At 37.6% G+C, this 12,657-nt stretch overlaps 1 protein-coding gene across 10 annotated transcripts in view; it reads right to left on the reverse strand.

Annotated features, from left to right (window-relative positions):
* The window catches only part of DOCK7 (dedicator of cytokinesis 7), a 150,206-nt gene that overhangs the window by 85,628 nt on the left and 51,921 nt on the right, over nucleotides 1-12,657 (reverse strand). For all 10 annotated transcript variants that reach the window (XM_039339068.1, XM_039339067.1, XM_039339066.1 and 7 more), the window contains 6 exons: nucleotides 9,327-9,502; nucleotides 8,400-8,468; nucleotides 7,727-7,850; nucleotides 7,299-7,511; nucleotides 5,784-5,869; nucleotides 521-587 (listed from right to left, as the gene is read on the reverse strand). In XM_039339068.1, coding sequence (XP_039195002.1) covers nucleotides 521-587; nucleotides 5,784-5,869; nucleotides 7,299-7,511; nucleotides 7,727-7,850; nucleotides 8,400-8,468; nucleotides 9,327-9,502 — 735 coding nt within the window. The remainder of the gene's footprint in view (nucleotides 1-520; nucleotides 588-5,783; nucleotides 5,870-7,298; nucleotides 7,512-7,726; nucleotides 7,851-8,399; nucleotides 8,469-9,326; nucleotides 9,503-12,657) is intronic.

Here is a 12,657-nt window from a genome sequence, read left to right on the forward strand (position 1 = left end):
AGACAGACAGATTGATATTCTTCACCAAATACAAAATTTCAAAATATCAGAACAGAATAGCTACTCTTATAACCACTACAGATGGCAGTAACTCAAGTTATTTTTTATATTTTCAGATAGTTTCTTTTACGCCATTTAGGACTGCACAAGGCTCAGATTAGGAGGGCAAAATGTGATTTGGAACGTGCCTATGGACGCATACCTGTCAAGAACACCTTAAACCAAATATGGTTTAACTGACACTGGGCAAACATGGACTTTTGGATTAAGGCTACAAATGTATCTGAACGCCTGCTGCTCATACATTTGCTAGAGTCACTTGTGACAGAGTTTGGCTTACAGCACAGTGACTTTTCTGTTATTCCTCAGATGGACTGCCTTTTCCATTTTGAATCTGTTGATGTAATTCTGGTATCACGATGGCAAACAAAATAAAGGCAACATTACAAGAGCTGAGCACAGAAGAACTGCTACTGCATTCAATTCACCTTCCAAATGAAGCAAGTAAGCCTCAACTCACCTTCTTTTTTTCTTTAACATCATATAATGCCAGACTTGCAAAAATGGGCTCTATTTCAATTTCAAACCTTCCGAGAAAAGAAAAAGAGTAATTACAACCAAAGTGTAGCAACCTCATTTCACTCCACTATATTCAGATACTGAATTAGGATTATGATGGATCACAAGGATTCTATTCTGTGGCTTTAACAACAGTCTAGCACCCGTAGCATTGCTTAAGCATTCAAGTACCTCAAGGTATTCCACCAAGATGCATACAATAGCAACCAAATAAAAGCTTTGAGCACAAATGCAAGGATAATAAGGTATTACAATACAGGTATTGAATAAGACAAAATCAAATATCTCTGACAGCTGCTTTATAAACTTAAAAGTTCCCTCAATATGTCTAGCCAATAAAAAGAATGAGGTGTGTGCAGGGGCATAATATTCCACTGGTTGTGCAACTGCACAATTTTCCATAGCCTATTTTTTACACTGGATTCAACCAACTCCTATCTAATCCATTTGATCTTAACCAAAAGGCTGAGGAGAAATAGGTATTTCATTATTGCATTTCTGCTATTTTATCCTGGAATTATAGCCTGTACTTTGTTTTTGTTTTTGTTTTATTGTTTTATTATTGTATTTCCTACTATCTATTTTACCCTGGAAATAGACCTGTATATTTTATTTTTTTTTTGATATGGTTGTATGACTAACCAATTAATAAACTTTATATTCATCTACATAATCCTAACACAGCCTATAAATGTTACAAATACAGTTATGCATGACTGATCTCTATGAATTTCAAGGACATTTCCTCATGTCCAAAACCAAAGCTTCAGCTTGTAAAGCTTAAAAAAAAGGCCTATTAATTTGACTTCCCAACTTGGCACAGAAAGATTCTAGGGTAAAGATTTCTGATCAAAATAAAAAGTAAAGCTTTTTGCTATTGTTACTTTTTTGTAGATGGTGTGACTGTGTGTTTGCATACAATCATCTTATTCAGAAATAATTTTCACTATGGATAAAACTAGCTGGGAACTTTAAATCTTTGTAGTCCAGACTGGAGCTCTTATCTGATTTCTCCAAGGTAAACCAGGAATCATAAAAAACAAATAATGGTTTGCAATTATAATTTGGAAAAGGAACAAGGCTCAGGATATCATGGTGATTTTGTTCAACACAGTGAACATATTCATATATATAAATAGCATGCCCAGGCCCACAAAGAGTGACAAAAACATATGATCAATATAAGTGCAATTTGTACCATTTTCCCCCTATATATTTAATATTTTCCCCCTTTTGCCATGTTAAACCTTAATGGCAGTTGTTGAAACTCGGGAGATCACAATCAAGGCAACATTTGTGACCCTAGAAACCCAGGAAAGGAAATTGAGCACTCGTAGAAGGAACAAAGGGATGTATTTCAGCATACAGCTCAGGCGCAACATGAGAATACACTACTGTTCTAAATTAAGCCTTTGCTTTCTTGAATATTTTTTTTTCTTATTTCCTGATTCCATTTATCCTACAGTTCACTTAACAAAGATGAAAAGCGTTATTGGTTTCCCAGATCATGAATCTAAGTAGGCACTTGACAACACCCGTATGTATTTACAAAACAAAATGTATTAGTGATTCTGCTCATCATCTGTGCCCCCCATTCCTATAGATGATAAATTGATATTTCTTCTGACTTTGCACATCCTAATAACAATAGGCCAGGGTGACAAATGTTAAAAAATTCCAGACTTTCATTATCTGCTGAATTAATATAGTATATTTAAAGTGGAGGTTCTCCAGCCTATCCACACACTTAGCACAATAGATATATAGAAGTTAACTTTTTTTCCCTTTGCATTTGTACTGGGCTGACTGAGCCAATTTTGAGGTTTTATATTTGACACACAAGGGTCTAAGTCCACCAACGTACATGAATCCCCTTTTGGGACACTTAACAAAATTCTGACTACTTCTGGAACATCAGTACAAAATACTCCAGAACTCTTTATGTTAAACATCATTTCTGGGAGCTTAGCAAATGGTCAATTGATAAAGTATTTCATTGAATGTGTACAACTTCATGCTGTAGGATTTTAGGAACACTGTAACAGAAATACGCTCAGAATTAGCTGGATTAATGCCAGGACTTAAAATGGTTTTCCTCTAGATCGGGATGGGCAACTCTGCCCCCTTTATGACCCGTGGACTTCAACTCCCAGCTGTCTCATGAATTCTGGGAGTTGAAGTCCACAGCTCGTAAAGGGGGCAGAGTTGCGCACCCCAGTTGTAGGAATTAAGTCCCATTTACATCTCAGTTTCAAAAGCTCTAGTAACTGGCACTCCCTAACAAGAAATGTTGACAGAACTAAGAACAGACAAGATGAATAAAGTCATGTGTAAAATCAGTTTTGTGCTTTATTTCTCAAAGGGAATAGCAGTAAAATTTTACCTCCTGTTATTAGAAAAGAGTTATAGGCAATGAACCAACTACAGGTAACCCTCTATTCTGGAGCTCCACTTCATTAAACTTGTTTAACAAGTTTCCTGGCTCCCTGGTGAATGCTTTGCTGGCTGCCTCAAGGTTCAAGGTTTAAAGAGAGTTTGTATTTCTGAGCCTCAGTTTGCCTTAAAGTGGTGCCTTTTAGAAGCAATGGATTGCAACTTCCAGAATTGCCAACCAGCATGGGAATTAGCCTTGCTGCATGAGTATCAGGGTAGCTCAGGGGTAGGCAACCTTGGCTCTTTTATGACTCGTGGACTTCAACTCCCAGAATTCCTGAGCCAGCATGGCTGGCTTAGGAATTCTGGGAGTTGAAGTCTACGAGTCATAGAAGTGCCAAGGTTGCCTATCCCTGGGGTAGCTCATGTTTAACCTGTCTGATGACTACCATATTGGAGAAGGTGATCTATCCCAACCAGCAAATTCTAGGCTTCTATTCACTATTCCCAATCTCTTTCTCTGTTTTTTTTTCTTTTATTTATTTAATTTGTATCCTGCCTTTATTATTTTTACAAATAAGTCAAGGTGGTAAATATACACAACACACCTTCCTTTTCCCACAAACACCACCCTGGGAAGTGGGTTGGATTGAGAGTGAGTGACTGGCCCAAAGCCACCCAGCTGGCTTTCCTGGCTAAGACTCGTGGCCTCCAGCTTTCTAGCCTGGTGCCTTAACCACTTGACCCAAAAAAAAAAAAAACCAAGTCACCATTGCACAGTTTGAGTTTTATGTTATGGGAAAGTAAGAAGTTCTCTTTTTCTATTTTTTTCCACACATGCCGTTGTAAATCTCCATCTTGTATTCTTACTTTCCACCAAATTAAAAAACTTTTCTATTTCAGTTTGTATTTTCTTCAGAAGAAATATACCTCAGCTATTCTTTTTTGGGAAGAGGAGAGAAGAGATAGAAGTAATTGCAACTGAAGCACATATTATTCATAGTTGTGCTAGTTGTGAATATGAAACATTCAGACATTTCATTCGCCGCAGCTGCACTCAGTTGCTATTTAATTGCTTCCCGCCATTTAAATGCTATTTGGAGAACGTGTAAATCATACGTTTGTGTCAAGCCATAGTTACCATTTCACAAGTTTCTATGTGGAACGCATGCCAGTCTTTTAAAAATTCATTTAAAAATCTAAGGGACTCAGTGTGTCTGTTTATCCAATACAGCAGATGGATAAATTCTATCAATTAACCTGGGTCATTAGCTGAGCAGAATCAAAAACCAAATTGAAAGCAAATAGATCGAAGGTGCAAATGACTACAAGACTGTGATTGAAAGACATGGAGGCCTTTGAAAATTATTCATTGTTTGGATGTGTTACCTAGTTAATTTTAAACCTTGTTTTATCTCTAAGTGGGATTTTTTTTATTTTTTACTCTTCTGTTCCACTTCACTAATGCCCCGAGTCCCCAGTTTTACTACCCGCTAATTCTCCTTTTCTTTCCTACACAGTGCAGCTATACCTGATTCCTTTTCTTTCTTCTTTGCTCCTTTTAGAAAAAGCAGGAAACACATTTGTGCCTCTGCATGTCTAAATTCTATATTATTGTGTACAAGAATAGTCTTTGTGTACAGGGCAGAATGGTTGAGATATGCAGGGAGAACCAATTAAGTTCGTACTGCACTCGTGTCAGAAGCACCACTGTCTGGGAGACGCCCAGTTGGGGGCACCTTTTATGTGCCCAGCAGGAGTTGGAACGAAGGGCCAGAGTTCACCCTGCCCCATGACAACTTATAATGGGTATTCATTTTAATCGATTGTGATTCATTTAATTTATATCTATTAATTTATTTTGGAAGTGAGCCACCCTTTCTGGGGAGCAGCACATATATACACCCACTATGCATTATACAAACGCACCACATGAACACACATAACATCCATCCCATTGCAATTCTAAGTTATGGTAATTTTATTATGGTTTTATCTTAATTTAGCAATAGCAATAGCACTTTGGCTTATATACGGCTTTATATAGCTTTACAGCCGTCTCTAAGTTGTTTTTCAGAGTCAGTATATTGTCCCCAACAATCTGGGTCCTCATTTTACCGACCTCGGAAAGATGGAAGGCTGAGTCAACCTTGAGCCGGTCAAGATTGAACTCCTGGCAGTCAGCAATGAGTTACCCTGCAATACTGCATTCTAACCACTGCGCCACCATGGCTCTTTTCAATATATTAACATATTAAAGTTACAATATATTATGTCCTATATTGTATTGTTCACATATCTTACATGCATACATACGCACACCACACATTTGATGAAGCTTTAAACTAAATTTGTATATCAGTGACTGCATATCAGCGAACCTCTATAAATGCCATGCGCTAAATAAATAAATTGATAAATTAATTAATAAATTAATTTCAGGGGAAACACTTCACTTGGAGCTGGCAACCTTAGTTTGATGAATATTATGTACATGTGTGTGTATCTGTGTGTATATTGTATTGTTCACACATCTTACATGCATACATACATGCACACACACACACACACACAATTTGATAAATTTGTATATCAATGATTGTATATCAGTGAACCTCTATAAATGCCATACGCTAAATAAATAAATAAATTAAAAAACATTTATTTCAGGGAAAACACTTCACCTGGAGCTGGCAACCTTAGTTTGACAAGATAAGTACATATATATTTGTCTGTGTATATATGTGTCAGAGTCGCTTCTCATAAAGGAGAAAATACAACACCGTTTCAAAAAAATAAAATAAAATAAAACTAGCTGAGTTAATACTTACTTTAGAGACAAACACTTGACAAGAAGCCTTTGACCAAAGTGCTCTTTGGGGATTTCTGGAATGCCAAGCCTTTCTATGGGTTCCTCCTAGAATTGGTCACAAACCCAGTAAGCAATGCATGCACCACTCCCATAAACATAGTATAGCATCAAGTGATTAAAAATGTGCAAGTCAGATCCCCATCCACTCCTTCCTAAAGCACAAATATAATTTAATTTCAAAACTGATCAACTGGCAGCAACTATAAATAATAGTACATAGAGGAGCTTAGGATAGAAACTTCCGAACAGATCGGAGGACTGTAAATGTAGATCTGCCTGTCTATGGAGAGTCTCAGTCATCCACGTCATGGTTGTCCCAAAAGTGCTTTTTCAAAAGGCAACTGGGCTTTGTTTTTCCTTGAAGACATTTCGCTTCTCATCCAAGAAGCTTCTTCAGTTCTCTGTAGATCTGCCTATGCAAGGCAATCTGAATTAATCTGGATGAAAACCTTCACGCTGTGAAAATACCACCCTTTGCCACCTTAAGCCAAACAGGAATACCATTTTTTTTCCAAAGAGGAGTTTTGAATCTCTTTGCATCCAGTTCTGATGCACACAGAAGGTGGCAGAGATTTGGTATGAGTGGAGCACCACTAGAAAATCCTGCTCTGGGTACTTTTCATGCCAGATGAAATTGCAGAGGAGGAAAGCGAAGCAGTAAGATCAAAGCAACATGGCTGCTTCACTTCTCTCTGCCAAACAAAACGGTTGCTTTGCTTTGCTTCAATAGGAACACGGTCAACCTAAATACCATTTTTTTAAAAAAAAACCTGGGAAGTTAATATCTAAAGGATTATATTTTCATTCCTGTTTCTTCAAGCCAAGTTCGTAATAATCCCAGAAAACAAAGCAAGGTAGTACGTGGCTATATAGTTGTTCTTTTATACTTGGCAAAGCTTGCTGGTTATTGGCCAAGAACTACCACACCAAAACCTGCATTGTGATGGAATGTAGTGGAACAAGCAAACATTAGCATTTGTTTTAAAGCACATGTCAGAGCTTCAAGGTTATGGAAGAGACGAAAGGAACATAAGGGCAATTCACACTTATAGGACGATGTGTGTCAGCTCAGAAATAACTGCTGCTGACTTATTTATAAAGAATTTATTCTCAGACGGGAAAAGTCATATAAATGTCCTTATGTGAGATCTTTCCCTTGGCTGGATTTTTATTTTTTTTAAATTTTGCTTATTTATGAAATTCACAGCTGTGCCTATACCTAGTAAAAAGCACAAGCTTACTATCTTTCTATAAAAATGTCGAACGCGTAAACAAGAATTCTGTTTATGCGTCCATAGCATGAACTAGTATGGATTAACTCAATTTATTTATTTGTTCTTTGTTTATTAAATTTATTGGCTATCCATCTTACCATAGGGTAACTCTGGGCAGTTTACAGTCATAAAAATACGTCTATACGGATAGAATTAAAACATAAATAAATAAAATCAAACATCAAGTATCCAAAAAGTACCTCATCAGGTGCTGGATGCAAGGCAAAAAGCTCCTTGTGTCTGTTGGATTTTCTTTGCTCATCATTTTGGTGATCGATTTCTTCATTCGGCGTCCGATCCAGAAGATTAGGGAGCAAAGCATCGGGAAGGGAATTTTTCAAGTCAAAAATACTGCAGGCCCAACTGCCTCGTGGTGTATCATCTATTGACATGGACCGTCTTTTCAGATCATCCTAATGATAAATCAAATAGAAGAGAATATATATAGCTCAGGATCGAATTCTTGGGTTCCTGGTGCTCTCTGAGTTTAGTTGTCATTTACAAGAAAACAACCAAATTCAGAGAGTACCAAGAACCCAATAAATCATATGCAGTTTGCAAAAGGAATCGCAGCAATAAAAAAAAACCCTAGCAAATAATTTTAATGACGTAAACTGAGCGATATTACTTGTTCATCCTGGTTGCCATCTGAGGCTTCATCGGACTCAAAGATCTGTTTGGGCAAGCCCTTTTGCCTCTCTTTTTGCTTGTCCAATGTGTTGGGATTGAATCCTGTACCCAGTTTGTGATACCTATTCAAAAGCAAAGAAAAGCAAATTAAACTATAGCCCTGCCTCGCCTCAAAAATAAAAAAAAAAAGCCCAAGTTATTGACTCTTTGAAAGCTTAGTCCCATCATCAGAAATAATTTTCAATAATCAAAATAATATTCATAGCAGGATATCTACATTGTACTGTTTACCTAATCCCAAATGAGCAACCAAAATAGCGTGAATCTTGTGCCAATATTAAGTTTTTATGAGACCGCTCTATAGCACACAGAGGGGTGTAGTGTATTTCATGCAAGTTAAAACTCACACCAAATCCAGCCTTGTCTTTCTAGTACTGCATCAAGGCTTGAAAGAAAGTTCCCCTGAGGCCAAAGGCCTGTTCTTCCTACAAAGCCAAATTGCTGCCTAGGAGCAAACCAATACTTACAAAAAGTTCATTTTTATTAGTGAGAATGATCATTTGTGATGGCTGCTTGACAGTGTTCTGAAAGCCCCACTCCCATTTTTATAGATAATGGCCACTGTTTATATCCCCTTGAACAATTGTGTTTATTTAAATATAAACACTTACTTTCTATTCACAACAGCCCAGTCTTCTGTATAACTCCTTACGCAGTCTCTCACATGGGGGTCCATTTCACTGCAAATGAAAGAGATGAAACAAGAAGGAGGTATGACTATTTTTTCCAGACCACAAAGATCTTATTTCTAGTTGGTTAACAAATCTAAGTAACCTCCACCATACAAATATTTATCTTTTCTTTTCAATTCAAATATATTTTCATTCTTCCAAATATATTGAATGTTCAGGGTACTTAACAAAAAGGAATTTAAACGAACAAAATATTACTAATGATTAGTTCAAAGCCTCCCTTTCCTTAATTTGAAATTTACTAAAGTATAACAACAGAGGAAAAAAGGGCAAAACAGTGGTGAATGGTTGCCAAGAAAACTGACATGGACATGTGGGTGAATTCTCCAAGAACTGAATTTGACCTTGAAAGAGAATTTTGAAAAAAAATCCAAGGAGGAAGAAAGAAGCAGGAAAGTACATAACATAGATGGTACTTCAGTACTCATAGTTAATTGGTTCTGGGAGGTATAATGAGTACCAAAACCACAGAGTACTAAACAAATAACATAGTGAGTCACAAAGCAGCCGACACTAATAAGTTCTAGCCCAGGGGTAGGCAACCTTGGCTCTTTTATGACTGAGCATGGCTCAGCTTGGAAATCTCTCCTTTTCCCCTCAGCATGGCTGGCTCAGGAATTCTGGGAGTTGAAGTCCACGAGTCATAAAAGAACCAAGGTTCCTCACCCCTGGTCTAGCCTATGTGTTGAGTACCAAACAAATGACGAGTACCGGGATAAAATCAATGAGTTTCAAAGCAGTAGAGTACCAAGGTACCACTGCATACATAAATCTCAAACATACATACATGTATATATATATGGGATCTGTGTGTGATCTAAGCACATTTTTCCGTCTATTCGTTACCTTTCCTCTGGTATAGCTGATACCAATGTTCTGCATTCTCGGGGGCTGTAGATAACCTCAGTATCATCGGAAGGAAATTCAAACAAGTCTCTCATAGGGCCAGAATCCACTGCAAGTGGATGCGTAAGAAGGTAATCTTCCAAATCCACTGGATCCACAGGCTCAGTAAGAGGCACCTATTAAAAACAAGAGAGAAGGAGAAAAAGGAAAGAAAATGACCAGGTTTTAAATACATAGTATACAAGAAAGATACACGTTTCCCCCCCCCACACACACACACACACACTGCTTATTTGCTCTTTTCTGGCATCTGAGCATGATACAGAGCGGCCATCAAATACAAATATTTTTATACTGCATTTGAACATGCTTCCAGGCAACTGCTAGATCAGGGGTGTTAAACCCGATCGCATCACGGGCCATATTGTGATGCAGAGTCGGTTTGGCTGTGGCCTGTATGGGCTGCATCCAGCCTGCGGGCTGCGTGTTTAACATGCTTGTGCTAGATAATTGGGGGGGGGGAATCCAAATTTGTAATGTAGCACATTTAACCCCGCACCTTGCCAGACTGATGAAAAGCCCAGTCCTTGCAAACTTCAGTCATCGTCTCCCAGATATTGCGTCGGAGTGTTCTTTAAGTACGGGTAATCCTTGACTTACAACAATTAACTTAGTGACCATTCAAAGTTACAACAGCACTGAAAAAAATTGATTTACAATGATTTTTCACCATTACGATCTTTGTAGCATCTCCATGATCACACGATCAAAGTTCAGCTGTTTGGCAACTGGTTCATACTTATGACCATTTGTTTTCTCCCCAGGTCATGTAATCACGTTTTGCAACCTTTTGATAAGCAAAGTCAATGGGGAAGCCAGATTCACTTAACAACCAGAATACTAACTTATCAACCGCAGTGATTCATTTAACAACTGTGGCAAGGAAGGTCATAAAGCGGGACAAAACTCACTTAACCAATGTTTCAAAATAACAGAAATTTTAAGCTCAGTTGTGGTCGTAAGTCGAAGACTGGCTGTAGAAAGAGGAATAAAATTAAATATGATCTTAAAGGCATGATTAATAGATCCAATCAAATTCTTACAACTGGTTCCGAAGAGACGTACTGTAATGCACAAACCTTGCTGAAAATTTCTCAATGGATGGAAAATCACTTAAACAATTCCATGTCAACCATATGAAGTTTAAGGCCAGAGCGTCAACATAATGGTGGTTCAACTTTCCCAACCTGATGCCCATCCAATGCATCAAGTATCCCCAAATCCCCACATAATTTAGTTGAAGATTTTTAAGATGCAGAAGTCCAATACATCTGGAAGATAGCAGGGTGTATAGGTTGATTTATATGGATGCTCTTATTTCTGAGCTGTACCACTTTCTATTATACTACAGGTTTAGGCATCAAAGTGACTCTAAAGACAGATGTTTCCACCCTGAAGTAAACCAAGTCATAAAACCTGAGAAGTACTGAGCTGCAATGTCAGGTTAAAGTCACGCCTCTGAGGCCCGCCTCTCTGCTATTTAAAATTAATTACAGATGCAAAACAAAGCCTCTGATCTGACTTTTCTTCTGGGGGTGGGGATGTTTTACAACCTTCGTGCAAGTTTTTTCAGATCAGCAAGGGAAATACGAACAGATACCGCAAAGCTCCAAAAACTCTTTATAAGGCCTGTCATATTTCAGATTCACACACACCCTGCCTTTATGCAAATTTGCAGTGGTGTTAATATTTTCATTCCAGAATTTTGCTTTAACTGAAAGAAACTGAAAATTGTTATTATGCAATTTATATCAGCAGTTTGCACCAAGGATCTAAAAACTTTTCCCATCAAAATCACCTGAACATTTTTCCTACCAAATCCCTTTTTTGCCTTCATTCACACATTTAGCATCCAGTTGCACAATTGTTGTGGTTGTGTGTGTTCTCTCTCTCTCTCTCTCTCTCTCTCTCTCTTTCTCGTTCCCTTCTCTACCATTATTGTTGCGGCAAAACAGCCATCAACTTCTTGCCCAACCCTTTTACGCAAAAGAAAAAGGTCTGTTTAAATCGAGAAATAAAGTTGGACATATTAAGAGGACTGATGGCACAATGGTTAAAGTGCAATATTGCAGGCAAACTCTACCCATAGCCTGGAATTCGATCCTGACGGGGCTCATGATTGACTTAGTCTTCCATCCTTCCAATCTGAAGACCCAGATTGTTGGGGGAAATATTCAAATAATGCTTAGATTATTAACCACCCAAAGAGTGGTGTAAAGCACTATGGGGTAGTATTTAAGCCTAAATGATATTGCTATATCATGCCACAGCTATCAAAATTCATAGTGCCATGATGCATATTCCTCTTTGTCTGTCTCTATAACCATATGTATTAGAAATACTATTGAAGAAAAGTTGAAGAAAAGTCTTTTAATTTTATCCAAAATATGAGACAAGAAAGAAAACCTGTTTGAGTAGCTGTGCTTAAGAAAAAAAAAATGAGTATATTCTTCAGTTCATTTGGCACTGTATCTCTTTTTCCTCTTATGGGTTTATGTCTTACTATGTGCAAATCTGCTTTATATGAGATTTGGGAAAACATAAACCTGGCATAAAGCAAGGAAGGACTTTTGTATGAAGAATACAGACCACACAGTTCCAGAAAAACTGCAAGGTGGTAGATGCTAAAGAGAATCAAAAATAAGGAAGGGAACAATATATAAAGCTTGCTCTACCGAAAAGGGCTTGAACCAAAGCCCAAATGGCATGATTATCCCAATCTATAGCTCTGTTTTATTTATGTGAACCTGAGCTAATGTGAAAAATGCTGAAAAAGAGAAATTATTGGCCATTATATAAGTCAGTATCTTACCCATTAATACAACTGTGCAATGAAAGAAAGATTTATCCCAAGATATATTGTGCATATATATTTATCTGTGGGTTATTAAGCTGATCAGGGAAATTATCCAGAGGCAGCACTGCACGCATTCTATTTACACATTTATAAAAATAGCTGATGGTTAAGCACACAGTTTTTTTAACAGAGGACTATATGAATCAGCTATGCATGCAAATATTGTATTCAACTAATTCCACAGCCTTTGAATTCCTTTTAGATTTGTGTGCACGTTCAGAGGAAGGATGAATGAATCACAGACTAGGGTAACAGGCTGCAAAGAGAGTAATATGAGCAAAACCTTTTCCATCAGGGAAGTATGAAATGTACACGGAACAATAAGATTTCTATTTTAGATATAGACAATGTGCCAATATTTCTCTTCAAGGACTGTACATCCTTCACTGATTAGAAAGCAGAGTGCCAGTCACT

This window comes from Crotalus tigris, unplaced genomic scaffold (genome assembly GCF_016545835.1).
Source record: "Crotalus tigris isolate CLP2741 ecotype Arizona unplaced genomic scaffold, ASM1654583v1 scf7180000017729.2337069, whole genome shotgun sequence".
NCBI classification, from domain to species: Eukaryota; Metazoa; Chordata; class Lepidosauria; order Squamata; family Viperidae; genus Crotalus; species Crotalus tigris.